The sequence below is a fragment of the Scardinius erythrophthalmus genome, assembly GCF_964197995.2.
Source record: "Scardinius erythrophthalmus genome assembly, chromosome: 22".
In the NCBI taxonomy this organism is placed as follows: domain Eukaryota; kingdom Metazoa; phylum Chordata; class Actinopteri; order Cypriniformes; family Leuciscidae; genus Scardinius; species Scardinius erythrophthalmus.
Window position 1 is genome coordinate 852,501 of NC_138242.1, and position 23,878 is coordinate 876,378.

The 23,878-nt window shown below is 43.4% G+C and overlaps 1 protein-coding gene across 1 annotated transcript in view; it reads left to right on the forward strand.

Moving 5' to 3' along the window:
• The window catches only part of reck (reversion-inducing-cysteine-rich protein with kazal motifs), an 82,512-nt gene that overhangs the window by 50,038 nt on the left and 8,596 nt on the right, over nt 1-23,878 (forward strand). Inside the window, exons 12-19 of the mRNA XM_081353398.1 lie at nt 1,902-2,038; nt 4,761-4,901; nt 7,131-7,319; nt 9,908-10,030; nt 12,166-12,337; nt 19,580-19,775; nt 20,684-20,894; nt 20,980-21,053. Coding sequence (XP_081209524.1) covers nt 1,902-2,038; nt 4,761-4,901; nt 7,131-7,319; nt 9,908-10,030; nt 12,166-12,337; nt 19,580-19,775; nt 20,684-20,894; nt 20,980-21,053 — 1,243 coding nt within the window. The remainder of the gene's footprint in view (nt 1-1,901; nt 2,039-4,760; nt 4,902-7,130; nt 7,320-9,907; nt 10,031-12,165; nt 12,338-19,579; nt 19,776-20,683; nt 20,895-20,979; nt 21,054-23,878) is intronic.

The window sequence follows — 23,878 nt, forward strand, 5'->3', positions numbered from 1 at the left end:
CGCTAGTTGAGTGTCTAACAATGTGCTGCTAAACAAAACAGGTCGAATGTTTCTGTCACTATGAGTCAAGCAGAAACAACAAATCCACGGCTGGAATGGGAAAAGACGCCGCGGGGCATCGAACCTCTCCCGGGAATGGCACATATGGACATGTGGCAGTTGAAAGGCGTCCTGAAACACTCGTATGGTGTGTGTACGGTGTGTGTACAGTCAACAGGAAGCTGGCTTTCATCTGCTCTGTCTGAGGGCAAAGGTCACGATAGTTTCACGCTTGGCAGACGCACAGAGAAGAGCTCTGGCCCCGCTCTGAGCCTCTGACACCAGCAGAAACACACTGATTTACAACAAAAGCACACATGATAATTCATGTAATAACTGTTAGTGATCAGGAATGACGCCGTCTGTGTCCTTTCATGATATTCCAACATATTCCAGAGCTGCATGTATTGGATTCGCGCAGCTGAAGATGAATTATGATCCTGCCTTTGAAGGGCCGTCCCGTCACAATTGATATTACAAAGCAAATATATGAAGTAAAAGCTCAATTGCGAGTTATGAAGTGTCACATGTTTTTGGATTTTAGGCAAAAATAATAACAGTTTTGTTTCTGGAATGGTTTAAAAGTTGTTTTAATGGTTTAGAATTTCATTAAAAGAAACATTACATTAACACTGACACAACATTACGTCCCATTAACACAGAAGCAACACTCTCAATAATAAATAATGTATAAATTATAAGGTTTTTTAGTTAACATTAGTCATTACCTTAGTTAACATGAACTAAGAATGAACAATACTTCTATGTTTGAAAAGCTGTATTTTTTATTAAATAATGTTAACAAAGATTAATAAATACAGTAACAAATGTATTGCTCATTGTTAGTTCATGTTAGTTAATACATTGACTAATGTTAACTAATGGACCTTATTGTAAAGTGTTACGCAGATAACCATCAAATCAATTCTAAATTATCATCAGGATAACAGAATTCAAGGAACATTCCCTTTAGTGTCGTATATCCGAGTGAAACGCTTCTGAAACGAGAACAAATGTGGGCGGGGCTTGATTGTGTCTGTGGGGAATTGGCTGGATGGTTGTGGTTTGCTATTGGCTGATCTCATGTGAGTGACAGGTTATAGCCCCGCCCTCGTCATCTGAGAAGAGAAGAGATGCTGCAAGAGAGAGGGAAGTTATAGAGGGTTTGCATTGACGTCACTTTCCCGCGGGATCAGACTCCCTCAGTCGGACTGAGTGGCAGAAGAGCTGCTGCTGGATTTAATGGAGGAAACTGCGAAAACGCAATTAAAACAAACGATTATCGGTTTAAACTAAAGGTTTGACTCGATATAGTGTAGTAGTATTCCTTACAACTTACCAAAGATCCAGTGATCCGTGGATATCGACATGTAGCAGGAATCATGTTTCCTGACATATATATGAGCCAGATTTCGATTTATATAAATACAATATATAGGTCTAAATCCATGTAATCACTTTATCAATGTTATATATATCATCATATCGTCCAGCCCTAAAACTTGTATAGTGTTTTTGTTAGTGTTTTTTTAAAAGCGTCCAATTATGCAGAATATACGATGTTAAATATTTAATTGATGAGTTGTCAATACAATATATAACAATACAATATATAGGGTATGATTTTAGCCCTAAATTCATCATATTGACACAAAATTGACAGCTTTCTCTGCCTGGATCCAGTTGTTTCTGTGAATCCCAGCGATTAATTTGCTTCTCTGTTCTACTGTAGCTTTCAGCAGTCTGTAAAAATTTACCTCAGATTTGTAAAAATGTAAAACTTTATACACTGAAAAATCATTTACAATAAACACTGCAATATTCCATAAAGAACAAGAGTGCTGTATTTGGTGTGTCCTCAGGTCGGACTGTGTGGATATCCTGAGCCAGTGTGGCGACCGGAAGCGCTTCCATGAAGGACAGACGCCGGAGCGCATCTGTGACATGCTGTCGCCCACCGACGACCCGGAGCGATGCATCCCGCTGGAGAGATACCTGGGTGAGCATAGATCCTCAGATCCCTCTCAGTGTGTCTGATCCTGTCCAGATCCCTCTCAGTGTGTCTGATCCTGTCCAGATCCCTCTCAGTGTGTCTAATCCCGTCTAGATCCCTCTCAGTGTGTCTGATCCCGTCCAGATCCCTCTCAGTGTGTCTGATCCCGTCCAGATCCCTCTCAGTGTGTCTAATCCCGTCTAGATCCCTCTCAGTGTGTCTGATCCCGTCCAGATCCCTCTCAGTGTGTCTGATCCCTTCCAGATCCCTCTCAGTGTGTCTGATCCCGTCCAGATCCCTCTCAGTGTGTCTGATCCCGTCTAGATCCCTCTCAGTGTGTCTGATCCCGTCCAGATCCCTCTCAGTGTGTCTGATCCCATCCAGATCCCTCTCAGTGTGTCTGATCCCGTCCAGATCTCTCTCAGTGTGTCTAATCCCGTCTAGATCCCTCTCAGTGTGTCTGATCCCGTCTAGATCCCTCTCAGTGTGTCTGATCCCGTCCAGATCCCTCTCAGTGTGTCTGATCCCGTCCAGATCCCTCTCAGTGTGTCTGATCCCGTCCAGATCCCTCTCAGTGTGTCTAATCCCGTCCAGATCCCTCTCAGTGTGTCTGATCCCTTCCAGATCCCTCTCAGTGTGTCTAATCCCGTCTAGATCCCTCTCAGTGTGTCTGATCCCGTCCAGATCCCTCTCAGTGTGTCTGATCCTGTCCAGATCCCGTCCAGATCTCTCTCAGTGTGTCTGATCCCGTCTAGATCCCTCTCAGTGTGTCTGATCCCGTCCAGATCCCTCTCAGTGTGTCTGATCCCGTCCAGATCTCTCTCAGTGTGTCTGATCCCGTCCAGATCCCTCTCAGTGTGTCTGATCCCGTCTAGATCCCTCTCAGTGTGTCTGATCCCTTCCAGATCCCTCTCAGTGTGTCTAATCCCGTCTAGATCCCTCTCAGTGTGTCTGATCCCGTCCAGATCCCTCTCAGTGTGTCTGATCCCGTCCAGATCCCTCTCAGTGTGTCTGATCCCATCCAGATCCCTCTCAGTGTGTCTGATCCCGTCCAGATCTCTCTCAGTGTGTCTAATCCCGTCTAGATCCCTCTCAGTGTGTCTGATCCCGTCTAGATCCCTCTCAGTGTGTCTGATCCCGTCCAGATCCCTCTCAGTGTGTCTGATCCCGTCCAGATCCCCTCTCAGTGTGTCTGATCCCGTCCAGATCCCTCTCAGTGTGTCTGATCCCGTCCAGATCCTCAGATCCCTCTCAGTGTGTCTAATCCCGTCTAGATCCCTCTCAGTGTGTCTGATCCCGTCTAGATCCCTCTCAGTGTGTCTGATCCCGTCCAGATCCCTCTCAGTGTGTCTGATCCCGTCCAGATCTCTCTCAGTGTGTCTGATCCCGTCTAGATCCCTCTCAGTGTGTCTGATCCCGTCCAGATCCCTCTCAGTGTGTCTGATCCCGTCCAGATCTCTCTCAGTGTGTCTGATCCTGTCCAGATCCCTCTCAGTGTGTCTGATCCCGTCCAGATCCCTCTCAGTGTGTCTGATCCAGTCCAGATCCCTCTCAGTGTGTCTGATCCCGTCCAGATCCCTCTCAGTGTGTCTAATCCCGTCTAGATCCCTCTCAGTGTGTCTGATCCCTTCCAGATCCCTCTCAGTGTGTCTAATCCCGTCTAGATCCCTCTCAGTGTGTCTGATCCCGTCCAGATCCCTCTCAGTGTGTCTGATCCCGTCCAGATCCCTCTCAGTGTGTCTGATCCCATCCAGATCCCTCTCAGTGTGTCTGATCCCGTCCAGATCCCTCTCAGTGTGTCTGATCCCGTGTCTGATCCCGTCCAGATCCCTCTCAGTGTGTCTGATCCCGTCCAGATCCCTCTCAGTGTGTCTGATCCCGTGTCTGATCCCGTCCAGATCCCTCTCAGTGTGTCTGATCCCGTCCAGATCCCCTCTTAGTGTGTCTGATCCCGTCCAGATCCCTCTCAGTGTGTCTGATCCCGTCCAGATCCTCAGATCCCTCTCAGTGTGTCTAATCCCGTCTAGATCCCTCTCAGTGTGTCTGATCCCGTCTAGATCCCTCTCAGTGTGTCTGATCCCGTCCAGATCCCTCTCAGTGTGTCTGATCCCGTCCAGATCCTCAGATCCCTCTCAGTGTGTCTAATCCCGTCTAGATCCCTCTCAGTGTGTCTGATCCCGTCTAGATCCCTCTCAGTGTGTCTGATCCCGTCCAGATCCCTCTCAGTGTGTCTGATCCCGTCTAGATCCCTCTCAGTGTGTCTGATCCCTTCCAGATCCCTCTCAGTGTGTCTAATCCCGTCTAGATCCCTCTCAGTGTGTCTGATCCCGTCCAGATCCCCTCTCAGTGTGTCTGATCCCGTCCAGATCCTCAGATCCCTCTCAGTGTGTCTAATCCCGTCTAGATCCCTCTCAGTGTGTTTGATCCCGTCCAGATCCCTCTCAGTGTGTCCGATCCCGTCCAGATCCTCAGATCCCTCTCAGTGTGTCTAATCCCGTCTAGATCCCTCTCAGTGTGTCTGATCCCGTCCAGATCCCTCTCAGTGTGTCTGATCCCGTCCAGATCCTCAGATCCCTCTCAGTGTGTCTAATCCCGTCTAGATCCCTCTCAGTGTGTCTGATCCCGTCCAGATCCCTCTCGGTGTGTCTGATCCCGTCCAGATCCCTCTATCCCTCTCGGTGTGTCTGATCCCGTTCATCTCGTCTGATCTCACTCCTGCTGTCTGCAGCTCCCAGTCCCTTTGACAACATCATTGAAGAAGTCATCCATCCCTGCAACCCGAACCCGTGTCCCAGCAATCACCTGTGCGAGGTCAACCGGAAGGGCTGCCATCCCGGACAAGACTGCCTGCCGTACTTCTGCGTTCCTGGTAGCGTCATCACTCACTCACACCACAACATCTGCACTTATGAGCTGAAACCAGCATCAGATAATGGGCATTTATTTAGACTGGGACTTTCTATCTCTCAGATGCCACAAGAAAATCCTCAAATTTAAAAGGCAGCTATATATTATTATCATGTATAAAGAATCAATTCACACAGTAAAAAATATATATTATAAATATTTGAAAAATATTTGGGTTCTTCTACACGGCATTATTATGTTTTTTCTGCTCACTGTAGAAATAACTCACTATATAAAGGAATAAAGGGAATTATCTGCGTACTTTTAGATGCATTATTTATTTATTTGTTTATTTATTTTATTCATTTTAGTCATTATTTAATCAAAAGCATTAATTTATATCTTAAAATAGTTTTTACATTAATATTTTTTAATTTATTTATTTATTTTGTAAATTTTATTTAAATAACAATGTTATATATTTTAACATTGTTAATTAAATTGTTTTATTTATTAAATTAATTATTTTTAATTATCTTATTAATTTGAATCATTTATTTATTTGATTATAGATGTTTATGTTACATTCATATATTTTAACATTGTTTTATAAATCAACATTTGTATTTATTTAATTATTTATTTTTATTTATTTTAATAACAATTTTATATATGGTATTTAAATCAATAGGTAACTAATTTATTAATTTTATTAATTTATTTATTTAATCAAAAGCATTGATTTATATTTTTTAAAATGGTTTTTAAATCAATATATTTTTATTTATTTATTTGATTAATTTATTGAATCAAAAACATGTTTATATATTTTAACATTGTTTTAATAAAAAATTATATATTTTACTTTATTTAAATGAATAAAAAATACAAAATAGATCGAATAAATAAAATGTTGATTTAAATAAATATATATATTAAATATATATTTAATATATATTTTAATTTAAATCAACATTTTATTATTTTGTATTTATTTTATTCATTTTAATCATTTATCAAAAGTATTAATTTATATCATTTTATATATCATACAATTGTAGAATGCTGTTTTGTTGCCACATGACTTTAATTGTATGTTTACCTCAGAAATAAGTACAGTTTTGCTTTTTCAATCAAATGAATCTAATCTTAACTTTTGATAGTCTAATCAAATGAGTTGCTTTCACTGCTAATATTACATCCTTTTTTATTCACTGGGAAAACAAAAAAACTATTTTTGTAGGATTTACTTTGAAACAATTTTCACTCAGAAATCAGAAGTAATCAGAAGTAAAAGGGACGGCAAGTAACACGTTAAATTAAATGTGTAATTTTTACCCTCTTCGCGTGACCGAAATTTGTTTATTTTATTTCAATGAAATTAATGTACTATATTTTTGTTCGATAATGTTTTTTATTTAATATTTTGTATTTTTTAGGGGATTTTATATATTTTAGGCTTTATTTATAATCCATGTATTCACTTTTTGAGCATAGGCCTAAAATTCTAAACTTAGAATTCCTAAATTTCCAACTTAAACTCTCGTAAATCTTGAATGTTTTAAAGCACAGACTGAAGTTTGATCTCTTTTCAAAGACGACACTTGGCAGATTATTGCTGAAGTGAAAAAGTTTTAAAAAGTCAGCTTAAAAAAAGTTACAGAATCTTATGTTTATTGTTATGAAAAATTAGCAAAAATACTATTTTTTAATTTTTATATGAAATATATATTTTCAAAAATATTTTGCAAGCTCAAAAAAGGATCTTTCAGTGAGATGTTGTTCGGCTGCAGTTCCAAACGCTTCCACTAGAGGAAATTCGTCTTCCATTAATTTCCAATGCGCTCATCGCGAGGAGCACAAGTGTGACTATTTTATTCAGGACCATTTAACCTGTTAGAATCTTGTCCATGATTTGTTTGTGAGTGTGTTCACACAGCAAGTGCCAAAACCTTTACCAAGTTTCGTACCATTCCGATGAAGAAAAAAAAGAAAAAGTATTTTTTTTCGGTCAAAACTGACTGAAGAGCACCAGAGGGTTAAAGTAGAAAGACTGAAATAATATTTTCTTGTAAAACGTACTCCAGTCATTTTTTACACTGCAGAGAAGTACGGTCAAGTTGAGCGAACTGCATTGTGGGATACCGAGCGTCGTGTGCTCTAATGTATACTGCAAGTTCAGGCAAATATACATCCGTGTTTTAGGATTGTATTATGACGTCAGTCTGGAGATGTTTGTTCTGTATTGAAGGCTGTAAACTGGGCGAGGCGTCGGAGTTCCTGGTGCCGATGGACGCCCGTATCCAGGTGCCCACGAGGAGCGCACAGGTGGGCTGTTACGAGGTGTGTACCTGCGGTCAGAGCGGACGCCTGGAGAACTGCGCTGAGATGCCATGTGTCGACACCACCCAGACCTGCCTCATCGCAGGACAGCGCAGAAGTAAGACGCTTGAGTGCTTAAACTGCCCTATCATGCTATTTTAAAGGCTCCTAATGTTCTTAAGAGTGTCCTACAACAGGTTTGCGTGCATCTGAGGTCAAAAAGCACTTTAATTTTCCTCATAATAAACATTGAACATAATTGTCTGAAACAGTTCGTTCGAAGATTCAGTGTCTCTAAACCCCGCCTCTCTGAGAGCTGCTCTGCTCTGATTGGTCAGATGGCCCAGTCTGCTGTGATTGGTCAGAAAGCAAATGCTCATTATCATATCTGAGCCTCAGCTCTTGATCGCGGTGATACGAACAGTAACGATGGCGTGGGTTTTACCGTATCGATCTCAGAAAAGCGCCTTCTCGACACGAACAACACGAACCAAACTCTTCCAGTCTCAGATACACTACAGTGTTTGAAGGCGGGGCTAAGAGACGCTGCTCAGCCAATCAAGACCACAGGCTGGCATTATGCAAATGAGTTACATTGTTACGCAGGTTCAGCAGAAAGTGAGACTGAATTACTGACGACTCGTTTCAGTTCAGAATCACTTCTTTCTTTTAGGAGAGAAAAATACATTTTATCTGCACTTTGATCTGTGAGACTTTCACTGACAGCTTTATTGCACACTCCATGACTGGGAATGTTAAAAAAAGCATAATGGGGCACTTTAAATATTAATCCAGTAATGTAGTTTAATCACGTGTTTTACATGATGGTTTTATATAACCGACACCTACGATTTTGTTCGTTTTTATTTAATTATTATTGCAAGTTTAAAGCAAGACAGAAAACTGAGACTATTGAAAGGTGGATGCTGCCATCTATTGGTGAGATGTTGCATGAAACGACAAATTCATGCATTGGTAATTCATCTAATTCTCAATGGATGAATAATTATAGTTGCTTGTTATGTTTCCAAAATGTTTTAAACGTGAAATATCTGTTTAAAACATTAAAAACATTATCTGTGTAACATACACACACACACACACACACAAATACACATATATGTTTTTATTTGATTTATATATATATATATATATATATATATATATATATATATATATATACTTTTAACACCTTCTAATTAGAATAAATGCATATAAATTGAAATGGTCTTTTCTTCTTGTTTTTATTAGTATTCCTCTTTTGTAAACAGCTCATTTTACGCCTGTTGGTTTGAACCTGAATGAGTTTATTGCCTTTTCTTTCATGTTTATTTTTACTCTGCTTCTAAAGCGGTTTATTAGAGACAGATGTGCTTTATAGTTGTCTCAAGAAGCGATGCGTATTAGAAGATGAACTAATCTCGCAAGGATTTTTACTGTTTGTATGAAAACAAAATGTGTAGTGTTATATTCTTTGTCATAATATGAGAATATGGGAATAACTATAACTATATATACAGTACAGGCCAAAAGTTTGGACACATTACTATTTTTAATGTTTTTGAAAGAAGTTTCTTCTGCTCATCAAGCCTGCATTTATTTGATCAAAAATACAGAAAAAAATGTAATATTTTGATATATTATTACAATTTAAAATAATTGGTTTTCAATTTATTATACTTTAAATTATCATTTATTTCGGTGATGCAAAGCTGAATTTTCAGGATCATTACTCCAGTCTATCAAATGATCCTTTAGAAATCATTCTAATATGAGAATTCATTATCAAAGTTGGAAACAGTTCTGCTGCTTAATATTTTTTCATAACCTGTGATACTTTTTTAGGATACTTTGATGAATAAAAAAAAGAAAAAGAAAAAAGAAAAGAAAAAAAAAGAAGCAAATGTTTTCAAGATAGAAATCTTTTATAACAACAATATACACTACTGGTCAGTAATTTGGGGTCAGGGTTTTTTTTCTTTATTTTTAAAAAAAATAAATAAATAATTTTATTCAGCAAGGATGTGTTAAATTGATAAAAAGTGATTATAAAGAAGATTTATATATATATATATATATATATATATATATAAAAATATTTTGAATAAATGCAGTTCTTTTTAACCTTTTATTCATCAAATACATTAGGCAGCAGAACTGTTTCCAACTTTGATAATGCATCATCATATTAGAATGATTTCTAAAGGATCATTTGATAGACTGGAATAATGATCCTGAAAATTCAGCTTTGCATCACCGAAATAAATGATAATTTAAAGTATAATAAATTGAAAACCAATTATTTTAAATTGTAATAATATATCACAATATTACATTTTTTCTGTATTTTTGATCAAATAAATGCAGGCTTGATGAGCAGAAGAAACTTCTTTCAAAAACATTAAAAATAGTAATGTGTCCAAACTTTTGGCCTGTACTGTATATATGTATCTTTTTTGAATATTCCCAGTCATGTAGTGTGTAATAAAGCTGTTTGTGAATGTAAAAGACCTGCAAAGACCTGCAAAGTTTCAAAGATCAAAGTGCAGATTTCTTTATTGCAAACGCAGACAGAGGAAGAAAGAGACGAGAATAATCTTGTCTGTCTCAGTGGAGAATCTGCTGATCTCAGAGAGTGAGTGTTGTGAACGAGTGAATGTTATCTGTCCCAGTGTTCTGATGTTCTGATCTGATGTTCCGGTCCAGCTCACGGTTCCTCGTTCCGGCTCGACTGCCAGGCCTGTTCCTGCTTCGCCGGAGAAACCGTCTGTTCGTCCCGTCAGTGTCTGCGGTCCGACGGACCAGACGAGGACCGGCGCAGCTTCACAGGTGTGTGTGTGTGTTTCTCAGATTACACCTGTGTCTATATTCAAATATAGTTCTTCATGCTTACTATTATACACAATAACAGACAAAACAATTCTCGGTTACGTATTTAACCATAGTTCCCTGAAGAGGGAACGTGATGCTGCGTCGAAACGCAGTGGGAACGCCTCTGCGTGATTGCGTCATGAAGCACGTATGGAATCAGTCCAATGGGGTGACGAGACGTCACAGACCGGGGAACTATAAAGCACACCTAAATCAAACAGCGCCAGCTTCTGATAGGCTGAAGCAAGTCGATCACGGGCATGCCAGGAGTATGGCAGAGTGACGCAGCGTCTCGTTCAGTACCATTGGTCTAACAATATTAGTAGGGACCTTAGGAACATAGCCAGGCCTAGGATGAAGGCCTTTACCATGCCAGGCAAGAATTCCAGGCACGAGGGTGAAACCGAGAGTGCTTGAATGTCTCCAATTCTCTTCAGAGACGAGATAGCAATAAGAAAGATAGTTTTAAGAGTAAGGAACTTCTCAGAAACGTCTTCAATAGGCTCGAACGGAGCTAGGGAGAGGCCTTCTAGTACAACAGCCAAGTCCCAAGTTGGCATCCTCGTGCGGACTGCTGGCCTCAGCCTCAAAGTGCCACGAAGGAAACGAGTGGTTAGTGGGTGTCTCCCCAAGGATGCTCCACTCAATGGGGCGTGGTAAGCAGCTAGTACACGTACACCTTCAGTGTGAAGGGGGATAACCCTGTGGAGAAGCGCTCCTGCAGGAACTCCAGCACCGCACCCACCGGGCAGTTAACCGGGTCCAACAGGCGCTCTCCACACCAGGAAGTGAATAATCTCCACTTCAAGGTATATAACTTCCTCGTGGACGGAGCTCTGGAGTGGAGAATGGTCTCAACAACCTCAGTTGAGAGACCTGAACTTATGACCTGGGCCCCCTCAGAGGCCAAGCCCAGAGTTTCCACAGTTCTGGGCGAGGGTGAAGGATCGACCCACTCACCTGAGAGAGTACACTGCAACGGTCTCATGTACAACAGGCCGCACGGTATAATGTTGGACGCTGCTGCCATCAGACCTAACAGTCTTTGAAACTGCTTTACAGTGAGTGGCTACTACTACTTCTCTTCGTCCCCAATGGGACATAAGGCTTCATTGAGCCCTCTCCATTGCATTCGGTCCCTGGCAGCCTGTTGGGCTTCTCCCCATGACAGGTTCATCTGTTCAGCTCTTTTGTCACAGTTCTGCACCAGGTGGTTTTGGGCCTCCCAGGTTTTCTTTTGCCAGGTGGTGTCCATTTTAAGGCGACTTTTGTGATGCTGTCCTGCTCCATCCTCAACATGGATGTCCTAGCCATCTCAGGCGTCTGAGTGTAATCTCCGTGGTGATGCTCCGGCTTCCCGTTTTCTTGTACAGTTCATTGTTGGAGATCTTATTAGGCCAAAATATCTGGCATACCTCCCTCGAGAGCTGACTGGGCATGCTGCACTCCCAAACAAACAACACATAGTTGGTGTGTATCCCCACCTGAACACACTTTCTATACTGTTGTTCGCTCGCCATAATATAGTTATATAGGGTGAAAACTCCTGCCTGACAATTTCTATAGACAGACAAAAAACACCAGAGACAATGATTCACACACAGAGCGCTTGCTGAAGGCACAGAAGCTGGCGCCGTTATGATTCAGGTGTGCTTTATAGTTTATAGTTTCTGGATATGCTTTATAGTTTCCTGGTCGATGACGTCACCCGCCTATGACGTTCCGTCTCGCCATTGGACTGATTCCATACGTGCTTCACGACGCAATCACACGGGGCGTTCCCACAGCATTTCGACGCAGCTTGAGTTCCCTTGAAAGGGAATTTTAAATATAGACATTTTAAAATACACTACCAGTCGAATCTTTGCAGTAATGACGATTTTGTAATGCTGTAGTCTCTTCTGCTCACTAAAGCTGCTTTTATTTGATCACAGAAGAGACTTGTTGCCTTAAATATGGATATGACTTTAACGCTAAACTTTCTCTGGTAAATAAGAGTAATTGTAATACCTTTATTGTAATACCTTTATTGTATTTATTGAGTATGATTATAATAGCACGTGTTTGCCATTAGTGTTGCTCTTCTTCCTCAGGTCTTCCCTGCGGTTGTGCGGATCACTTCGTGCCAGTGTGTGCCGGGAACGGACGCACATATCCCAGTGCATGTGTGGCTCGCTGTGTCGGCTTCAGGGACAATCAGTTTGTGTTCGGCTCGTGCAGGAGCATCGACCCCTGCCTGCCCAACCCCTGCCAGAAGAACCAGAGGTGAGTGATGAAGTCCTTCACACTCGTCTGACCCGAGTGATTCTGTCTGAGACTGTTCTGCTGGAGCGAAGCGGAGAGTTCACAGCTCTGTCCTGACGGGATTAGTCCAGGATCTGGAGTGTGTTCATCAGGAGTGTGTGTGTGTGACTCTTCCTCTGGAAACAGATTCCTCGTACATCCACTTTAACTGCTCGTCATCCGTTCACACACTCTGCTTTCTGAATCCATTAATATAGTCAATAAGCATTTTGTGATATGAGAAAAGACACCAAAGTTTCATTAATAATAATAATGATGATGATAACTGATAATAGTACAGTTTAATAAGTAGAAATAAAAAAACTTATTTGACAATGAATTTGTATTATTAAATCTAAAAAAAAAGCAATTCAATTGTAATTATAATTATTGAAAGAAAATATTTCTCCAACTTGCCACATGAATATAAATAAATTAATATAATAAAATTATGCAAACGCCAGTTTATTTTAATACATGTAAAAAAATGAATGCATTAATCAGTGTTTTAATAATAAAATTAAAACATTTCTAATGAATAACTGTAATAATAATAATTTATTTTGAATCAACTTTCCTCAATATGTACAATATATGATAAAAGGCACAAATCTTTAATAAGTAATAATAATTATTAATACTACAATTTAATAAAAATATATGTAATAATTTATTAATCAAATAATTAGTAATAATAATAAAATTACAATATTTTGAATCCTTATATAAGTTTACTTAAGTTAAACAATATTATAAAAGACTCTTTAACAATCTTTAATAAATAATAATAATAGTAAAAAGAAGTAATAAGAAATAAAAATAATTCAATAAAAAATCTTGGTTAATTGCAACTAACACTAAAACTTTAATAAAATAAACATGAACTGAAATAACATAAAAAATGTAGGAAAAAATTCTTATTTTCATTTAGTTTATCTTAACTAAAGTAAAATTATTAAAACTAAAACTGAAACTGATTAATAAAACTGAAAAATGTATAAAAACTATATAGACATATTTTTTTTTAAATGACTGAACAGAACATATAAAAATAGAAAACAATTCAAACTATTAATAAACTCTCAATAACCCTAAAATAACACTATATCAAACATAACATGGTATTAATTACTTCAATTGAAATAATTATTGTGAAAGATTAATAAAAGTAATACCACTGACGACGGCCGCTGGTTCTCAGACTGAATCAAGACACACACGATCTGTGTTTGGTCTCTTCAGTGTGTGTGTGTTTGTAAGTGTTCGTTTGCTGAAGACTTTCATGCGGTCACGATCTCCAGCGTCAGGTTAAACGAGTCTCTGTTTGAGGATCTTTCCACATCTGTCTTATGTAACACAGCGATGCATGTTGCGTAAGCTCTGCTTGGCCCGCTTTTCAAAGGCAATGTTTGTTCCTCTGTAAACAAGATGATAAAATGTGGAAGCTTTGATGTTAAACATCTGAGCGAGGACCAGAGCATCCACTGTGACCTCTCGACCTCTGCACGCCGGATTCAAGAAACTAAATCACTTCAAATAACTGTCAGTTCAGTGTCACATGATCACAGCTGACAGGGAACCTTCTGGCAAGTTATGAGAACAAACGTTCTTCTAGGAACATTAATAAAACATTAGCACAAAAACATTAGTTATACATTGTTCATGTGGTGTTTTAGTTGGACGTCCTTCTAACGTTTGGAAATGTTACTCCTTGTTTCAGAACAATCAGAGAGCATTTAAAAGTAACATTCCTATAATGATTAAAGAATGGAACGTTTGCATAACCAAGAAAAAAACATTTATAGAACATTTAGAGAACGTTTTTGTACCGTAATGGGAACTTTAATGTTAACACTTTACAATAAGATTCATTAGTTAACATTTTTTAATGTATTAACTAACATGAACTGACAATGAGCAATACATGCTAGTTAATGTTAGTTAATAAAAATACAGCTGTTCATTGTTAGTTCAAGTTAGTTCACAGTGGATTAACTAATGTTAACAAATACAACCTTTGATTTTAATAATGTATTAGTAAATGTTGAAATTAATATTAACTAAGATTAATAAATGATGTAGAAGTATTGCTCATTCTTAGTTCATGTTAACTAATTTAATTTAACTTAATCAATAATACTATTGATCAGCCTTACCAAACGTGGGCGTTTTTTTCCACTAGAAACAAACCTTGTTGTGCTGTTTTGATTTAATACTGTGAAGCTGCTTTAAAACAAACAGTATTGCGAAAAGCGCTATACAAATATACTTGACTTGACTTGACTTGACTTAATGAACCTTATTGTAAAGTGTTACTCTTCAACACATCGTTCTTAGAACATATGATTGTTAGCTGTGATAATAAAGGAGTAATTCGTGACTGAAGTGTGAAACAGAACTGGAGAATAATGTCACAAGTCGATGATGAACACCAGAAGCAGGTTTAGACAGGTGTGTGTGTGTTCGTCCACAGGTGTATCCCCAGATGTCAGGTTTAGACAGGTGTGTGTGTGTTCGTCCACAGGTGTATCCCCAGACGTCAGGTTTAGACAGGTGTGTGTTCGTCCACAGGTGTATCCCCAGATGTCAGGTTTAGACAGGTGTGTGTGTGTTCGTCCACAGGTGTATCCCCAGACGTCAGGTTTAGCCAGGTGTGTGTGTTGGTCCACAGGTGTATCCCCAGATGTCAGGTTTAGCCAGGTGTGTGTGTTCGTCCACAGGTGTATCCCCAGATGTCAGGTTTAGACAGGTGTGTGTGTGTTCGTCCACAGGTGTATCCCCAGACGTCAGGTTTAGCCAGGTGTGTGTGTTGGTCCACAGGTGTATCCCCAGACGTCAGGTTTAGCCAGGTGTGTGTGTTCGTCCACAGGTGTATCCCCAGACGTCAGGTTTAGCCAGGTGTGTGTGTAGGTCCACAGGTGTATCCCCAGACGTCAGGTTTAGACAGGTGTGTGTGTTCGTCCACAGGTGTATCCCCAGACGTCAGGTTTAGACAGGTGTGTGTGTGTTCGTCCACAGGTGTATCCCCAGATGTCAGGTTTAGACAGGTGTGTGTGTGTTCATCCACAGGTGTATCCCCAGACGTCAGGTTTAGACATGTGTGTGTGTTGGTCCACAGGTGTATCCCCAGACGTCAGATTTAGACAGGTATGTATGTGTTGGTCCACAGGTGTATCCCCAGAAGCAGGTTTAGACAGGTGTGTGTGTGTTCGTTCACAGGTGTATCCCCAGACGTCAGGTTTAGACAGGTGTATGTGTTCGTCCACAGTTGTATCCCCAGACGTCAGGTTTAGCCAGGTGTGTGTGTTCGTCCACAGGTGTATCCCCAGATGTCAGGTTTAGACAGGTGTGTGTGTTCGTCCACAGGTGTATCCCCAGACGTCAGGTTTAGACAGGTGTATGTGTTCGTCCACAGGTGTATCCCCAGATGTCAGGTTTAGACAGGTGTGTGTGTTCGTCCACAGGTGTATCCCCAGACGTCAGGTTTAGCCAGGTGTGTGTGTTCATCCACAGGTGTATCCCCAGACGTCAGGTTTAGCCAGGTGTGTGTGTTCGTCCACAGGTGTATCCCCAGATGTCAGGTTTAGACAGGTGTGTGTGTTCGTCCACAGGTGTATCCCCAGACGTCAGGTTTAGACAGGTGTATGTGTTCGTCCACAGGTGTATCCCCAGATGTCAGGTTTAGACAGGTGTGTGTGTTCGTCCACAGGTGTATCCCCAGACGTCAGGTTTAGCCAGGTGTGTGTGTTTGTCCACAGGTGTATCCCCAGACGTCAGGTTTAGCCAGGTGTGTGTGTTCGTCCACAGGTGTATCCCCAGACGTCAGGTTTAGCCAGGTGTGTGTGTTCGTCCACAGGTGTATCCCCAGACATCAGGTTTAGACAGGTGTGTGTGTTGGTCCACAGGTGTATCCCCAGACATCAGGTTTAGACAGGTGTGTGTGTGTTGGTCCACAGGTGTATCCCCAGACGTCAGGTTCGTGTGTGTTGGTCCACAGGTGTGTGTGTGTGTTGTCCACAGGTGTATCCCCAGACGTCAGGTTTAGACAGGTGTGTGTGTTGGTCCACAGGTGTATCCCCAGATGTCAGGTTTAGACAGGTGTGTGTGTTGGTCCACAGGTGTATCCCCAGACATCAGGTTTAGACAGGTGTGTGTGTTGGTCCACAGGTGTATCCCCAGACATCAGGTTTAGACAGGTGTGTGTGTTGGTCCACAGGTGTATCCCCAGACATCAGGTTTAGACAGGTGTGTGTGTGTTGGTCCACAGGTGTATCCCCAGACATCAGGTTTAGAGAGGTGTGTGTGTTGGTCCACAGGTGTATCCCCAGACATCAGGTTTAGACAGGTGTGTGTGTGTTGGTCCACAGCTGTATCCCCAGACGTGAAGTTCGTGTGTGTTGGTCCACAGGTGTGTGTGTGTGTTCGTCCACAGGTGTATCCCCAGACGTCAGGTTTAGATAGGTGTGTGTGTTCGTCCACAGGTGTATCCCCAGATGTCAGGTTTAGACAGGTGTGTGTGTTGGTCCACAGGTGTATCCCCAGACATCAGGTTTAGACAGTTGTGTGTGTTGGTCCACAGGTGTATCCCCAGACATCAGGTTTAGACAGGTGTGTGTGTTCGTCCACAGGTGTATCCCCAGATGTCAGGTTTAGACAGGTGTGTGTGTTCGTCCACAGGTGTATCCCCAGATGTCAGGTTTAGACAGGTGTGTGTATTGGTCCACAGGTGTATTCCCAGACATCAGGTTTAGACAGGTGTGTGTGTTGGTCCACAGGTGTATCCCCAGACATCAGGTTTAGACAGGTGTGTGTGTTCGTCCACAGGTGTATCCCCAGATGTCAGGTTTAGACAGGTGTATGTGTTCGTCCACAGGTGTATCCCCAGATGTCAGGCTTAGACAGGTGTATGTGTTCGTCCACAGGTGTATCCCCAGACGTCAGGTTTAGACAGGTGTGTGTGTTCGTCCACAGGTGTATCCCCAGATGTCAGGTTTAGACAGGTGTGTGTATTGGTCCACAGGTGTATCCCCAGACATCAGGTTTAGACAGGTGTGTGTGTTGGTCCACAGGTGTATCCCCAGACGTCAGGTTTAGACAGGTGTGTATGTTCGTCGACAGGTGTATCCCCAGATGTCAGGTTTAGACAGGTGTGTGTGTTCGTCCACAGGTGTATCCCCAGATGTCAGGTTTAGACAGGTGTGTGTGTTCGTCCACAGGTGTATCCCCAGATGTCAGGTTTAGACAGGTGTATGTGTTCGTCCACAGGTGTATCCCCAGATGTCAGGTTTAGACAGGCGTGTGTTCGTCCACAGGTGTATCCCCAGATGTCAGGTTTAGACAGGTGTATGTGTTCGTCCACAGGTGTATCCCCAGATGTCAGGTTTAGACAGGCGTGTGTGTTCGTCCACAGGTGTATCCCCATATGATGTTTTATTAACAAAGTTCGGGAGGAGCACGTTCAAATAATCAAGCAAGCAATCAATCAATCAACTCATCAAACAATTACCATGTCTACCCTATCAGCATGAGAGGAAGCATATATATATTCACTCTGTCAACTCACCTAACTTCCTTGACAGTTTTCAGCATCCCTCCACCACCCCGACTCCTCACTCTTGGCTTGTTCTTTCACAGCCAGGAATACGGGGGGAGTACTCTGGGTTCGGGCCAAATACCGAGCCCGGAGCCCTCTCCTCGGACAGCACGCCAAATACGCATTTATTCTATCTGACTTATTTGTAAGTGTGAACTCGTGAAATGTCAGGTTTAGACAGGCGTGTGTGTTCGTCCACAGGTGTATCCCCAGATGTCAGGTTTAGACAGGTGTATGTGTTCGTCCACAGGTGTATCCCCAGACGTCAGGTTTAGCCAGGTGTGTGTGTTCGTCCACAGGTGTATCCCCAGATGTCAGGTTTAGACAGGTGTATGTGTTCGTCCACAGGTGTATCCCCAGACATCAGGTTTAGCCAGGTGTGTGTGTTCGTCCACAGGTGTATCCCCAGACATCAGGTTTAGCCAGGTGTGTGTGTTCGTCCACAGGTGTATCCCCAGATGTCAGGTTTAGCCAGGTGTGTGTGTTCGTCCACAGGTGTATCCCCAGATGTCAGGTTTAGACAGGTGTATGTGTTCGTCCACAGGTGTATCCCCAGACATCAGGTTTAGCCAGGTGTGTGTGTTCGTCCACAGGTGTATCCCCAGACATCAGGTTTAGCCAGGTGTGTGTGTTCGTCCACAGGTGTATCCCCAGATGTCAGGTTTAGACAGGTGTATGTGTTCGTCCACAGGTGTATCCCCAGACGTCAGGTTTAGCCAGGTGTGTGTGTTCGTCCACAGGTGTATCCCCAGACGTCAGGTTTAGCCAGGTGTGTGTGTTCGTCCACAGGTGTATCCCCAGATGTCAGGTTTAGCCAGGTGTGTGTGTTCGTCCACAGGTGTATCCCCAGACGTCAGGTTTAGCCAGGTGTGTGTGTTCGTCCACAGGTGTATCCCCAGATGTCAGGTTTAGACAGGTGTATGTGTTCGTCCACAGGTGTATCCCCAGACGTCAGATTTAGCCAGGTGTTTGTGTTCGTCCACAGGTGTATCCCCAGACGTCAGGTTTAGACAGGTGTGTTCGTCCACAGGTGTATCCCCAGACGTCAGGTTTAGCCAGGTGTGTGTGTTCGTCCACAGGTGTATCCCCAGATGTCAGGTTTAGACAGGTGTGTGTGTTGGTCCACCGGTGTATCCCCAGATGTCAGGTTTAGACAGGTGTGTGTTCGTCCACAGGTGTATCCCCAGACGTCAGGTTTAGCCAGGTGTCTGTGTTCGTCCACAGGTGTATCCCCAGACGTCAGGTTTAGACAGGTGTGTGTGTTCGTCCACAGGTGTATCCCCAGATGTCAGGTTTAGACAGGTCAGGTTTAGCCAGGTGTGTGTGTTCGTCCACAGGTGTATCCCCAGACGTCAGGTTTAGCCAGGTGTGTGTGTTCGTCCACAGGTGTATCCCCAGATGTCAGGTTTAGACAGGTGTGTGTGTTCATCCACAGGTGTATCCCCAGATGTCAGGTTTAGACAGGTGTGTGTGTTCGTCCACAGGTGTATCCCCAGATGTCAGGTTTAGACAGGTGTGTGTGTTCGTCCACAGGTGTATCCCCAGATGTCCGGTTTAGACAGGTGTATGTGTTCGTCCACAGGTGTATCCCCAGATGTCAGGTTTAGACAGGTGTATGTGTTCGTCCACAGGTGTATCCCCAGGCATCAGGTGTGTTTGACGGACCTGTCAGACTATCCCTGCCCGCAGCACGAGTGTGTGACCCGACCGACCGGCTGTGACCAGAACCAGCTCGACCCGGTGTGTGACACAGACAACGTGGAGCACGCCAACCTGTGCCTGCTGAACCTGCGGGGCAAGAGCCTGGCGTACACCGGGCACTGCCAGGCGAGTCACGGACACTGACACACTGATCACACACACACACACACCTCTGATGATCAGCCGATCACTCTCACACACATCTCTGATGATCAGCTGATCACACACACACACACACACACACATCTCTGATGATCAGCTGATCACACACACACATCTCTGATGATCAGCTGATCAAACTCAGTCCAGTCCTTCTGTGTCTGACTGAGAGTGAGAGTGTGTTAGTGTACAAGCGTCCTTCAGCTCGAGCTCCACGAGTCTTTCTGCTGTCAAATCTGACATGATTTTATCAAGGAAACGTGAGAATAACTTTGATATTGTTAGTAATATTTCAGCTGGACTGAAGCAGCTTTACTGGATTATCCAGACATCATTTATTAGAAAAATCACGAGTATCAAATCTGATCATCAGGCTTTTGATGAAGGTTTATTAGTTCATCTCTCGATCATCATTGTATTGTTTGCATTATATGATTTAAACTACAGAGCTTTGATCATAAACTCTGCATTAAAGATGTGAAATGTTTTGTGAATGTGATGCGATGTTGCCTCTGATGCCGGTGAAGGATTGTATGACGTGGCGTACAGCACTGATATTGTGCTGTGTGTGTGTGTGTGTGTGTGTGTGTGTGTTGCAGGAGTCCTGCTGGAGGCCCAGAGAGGTGTGTGTTGTGTGTAACGTGTGTGTGTGTGTGTGTGTGTGTTGCAGGAGTCCTGCTGGAGGCCCAGAGAGGTGTGTGTTGTGTGTAACGTGTGTGTGTGTGTTGCAGGAGTCCTGCCGGAGGCTCAGAGAGGTGTGTTGTGTGTAACGTGTGTGTGTGTGTGTGTGTGTGTATGTGTGTGTGTGTGTTGCAGGAGTCCTGCCGGAGGCCTAGAGAGGTGTGTTGTGTGTAACGTGTGTGTGTGTGTTGCAGGAGTCCTGCCGGAGGCCCAGAGAGGTGTGTGGCCACAGTGGCGAGAGCTACAGTACGGTGTGTGAGGCGTTCTCGGCTCGCGTGGCTGTGGACTATCAGGGCCGGTGTCACGCGGTCGGGGTTGTGTCGGGGGTGCCGTCGGACTCGGGCTGTAACGCGGTGCCGTGTGCTCCTCTCTCCACCGGCCGGTGCCGGCCCGTCACTCCACCGGGTCAGTGCTGCCGCACGCTCAAGACAAACACTCAATTCATTTAGATTAGATTTACAGACTTTTAATCTCTCTGAATGGTTTGCAGGCGCCTGCTGTCCAGTGTGTGCAGGAATGCTGCAGATCCTCTGGAACAAACAGCAGATGAACATCTTTGCCAAGGTAAATGTGTCACTCCGTCTTCTCCAGTGTTTACAGGGATTTGAGTTGCAGTGGCATCAGCCAGTCAGCAGGGGGCAGTGTTGATCATTACTCACATCAGTCAGCAGGGCAATAGTAGAAGGGGTAGGGTAGAAACAACCTTCACAGCAATATATTCAAAGGATGTCACTTCAAATGGCCTAAGTTCTTTAACAGTCAGATCTGAGCGGTACACTACAGCAAACCCCCCCCCTCTCCCTACAGATCTGGGTTTGGATAAGTAGCAGTAGCCAGGGGGAGTCAGCATGTTTAAATTAATGCAGTCACCGGGTTTTTGTCAGGTCTCTGAGAGACAAAACAAGTCACATTTTTTGTCCACGATGATATCGTTTATTAGGGCCGTTTTGTTTGTGATTGAGCGCGCATTTAGGTGGTCAATATTAAAGTTCTGACATGATGACGAGGCAGGAGGAGGCAGCCTAGGAGGGTGACGAAGGTTGTCAAAGTTAATTCCCCTGTTTTTTGGCTGGTATTGTCGACAACGGTCGGGCGTGTAAACAGTTGGGATTTGAGCATCATGTTCATAGATGAGAGTCGGTTCTCTTTTGAAGCGATGAGCATAACGCGGACGACGAATAATTCCAAGCGAGCAGCAGTGTTTATACAACGTCGGGTCCAGGGGGGCGTAGCAGCGAAAAAGTTTGAGAGTAGCAGGGGTGTAAACAGGCTCCATTGCCAAGTTACAAAAAACACACAGGCACAGCATAAGACGAGCTGAGAGGACATTAATCCAGCTGCCAGCGGGAAACATGACATCGACACAGTTAAGTTGCCACAAGCAACACAGAAACACCACGCTAATGCTACATGTTAGCCAACCAGGCTCACAACACAACCCAGTCCGCAATGTAATCAGCGCAGTTTAGTACGCCAACCACTGAACAGACTGGGTACAACAACGAGGCAAGCGGGTAGAGACACACTCACCTCTGCAGCAGTCACTGTGAGGGGAGAGAGGAAGAGAGCTCATGTAGGGGAAGAGCAGGCGTGCCGGGCAGTGGCAAACAGAACTGGAGGAGCAAGTTTGTAGCAAAGTTTGTGGCAAAGTTTGTAGCATTAATCCACGGATTGATACAACAGCAGCAAAGCAACAATGCTCCAGCGACAGCGCAGGAAGGTTCGGCAGACACCGGGAGGAGATGCGGTAATCCACTAGATTTCGGTGGTAAATGACATAGAGAAGGAATCCAGCGATAGCAAGGAAGGACAGACACCCGGTGAGCAGCGGCAGACACACACGCACAGCGTTCACTCAACCGGTCATGTGATCAGGGAAATACAAATCATCCATTACTGACATCAGTCAGCACGGGGCAGTGTTGATCATTACTGACATAAGTCAGTCAGCAGGGGGCAGTGTTGATCATTACTGACATCAGTCAGCAGGGGGCAGTGTTGATCATTACTGACATCAGTCAGTCAGCAGGGGGCAGTGTTGATCATTACTGACATCAGTCAGTCAGCAGGGGGCAGTGTTGATCATTACTGACATCAGTCAGTCAGCACGGGGCAGTGTTGATCATTACTGACATAAGTCAGTCAGCAGGGGGCAGTGTTGATCATTACTGACATCAGTCAGCAGGGGGCAGTGTTGATCATTACTGACATCAGTCAGTCAGCAGGGGGCAGTGTTGATCATTACTGACATCAGTCAGTCAGCAGGGGGCAGTGTTGATCATTACTGACATCAGTCAGCAGGGGGCAGTGTTGATCATTACTGGCATCAGTCAGTCAGCAGGGGGCAGTGTTGATCATTACTGACATCAGTCAGCAGGGGGCAGTGTTGATCATTACTGACATCAGTCAGCAGGGGGCAGTGTTGATCATTACTGACATCAGTCAGCAGAGGGCAGTGTTGATCATTATTGACATCAGTCAGTCAGCAGGGGGCAGTGTTGATCATTACTGACATCAGTCAGTCAGCAGGGGGCAGTGTTGATCATTACTGACATCAGTCAGTCAGCAGGGGGCAGTGTTGATCATTATTGACATCAGTCAGCAGGGGGCAGTGTTGATCATTACTGACATCAGTCAGCAGGGGGCAGTGTTGATCATTACTGACATCAGTCAGTCAGCAGGGGGCAGTGTTGATCATTACTGACATCAGTCAGTCAGCAGGGGGCAGTGTTGATCATTATTGACATCAGTCAGCAGGGGGCAGTGTTGATCATTACTGACATCAGTCAGTCAGCAGGGGGCAGTGTTGTTCATTACTGACATCAGTCAGTCAGCAGGGGGCAGTGTTGATCATTACTGACATCAGTCAGTCAGCAGGGGGCAGTGTTGTTCATTACTGACATCAGTCAGTCAGCAGGGGGCAGTGTTGATCATTACTGACATCAGTCAGTCAGCAGGGGGCAGTGTTGATCATTACTGACATCAGTCAGTCAGCAGGGGGCAGTGTTGATCATTACTGACATCAGTCAGTCAGCAGGGGGCAGTGTTGATCATTACTGACATCAGTCAGTCAGCAGGGGGCAGTGTTGTTCATTACTGACATCAGTCAGTCAGCAGGGGGCAGTGTTGATCATTACTGACATCAGTCAGTCAGCAGGGGGCAGTGTTGATCATTACTGACATCAGTCAGTCAGCAGGGGGCAGTGTTGATCATTATTGACATCAGTCAGTCAGCAGGGGGCAGTGTTGATCATTATTGACATCAGTCAGCAGGGGGCAGTGTTGTTCATTACTGACATCAGTCAGTCAGCAGGGGGCAGTGTTGATCATTACTGACATCAGTCAGTCAGCAGGGGGCAGTGTTGATCATTACTGACATCAGTCAGCAG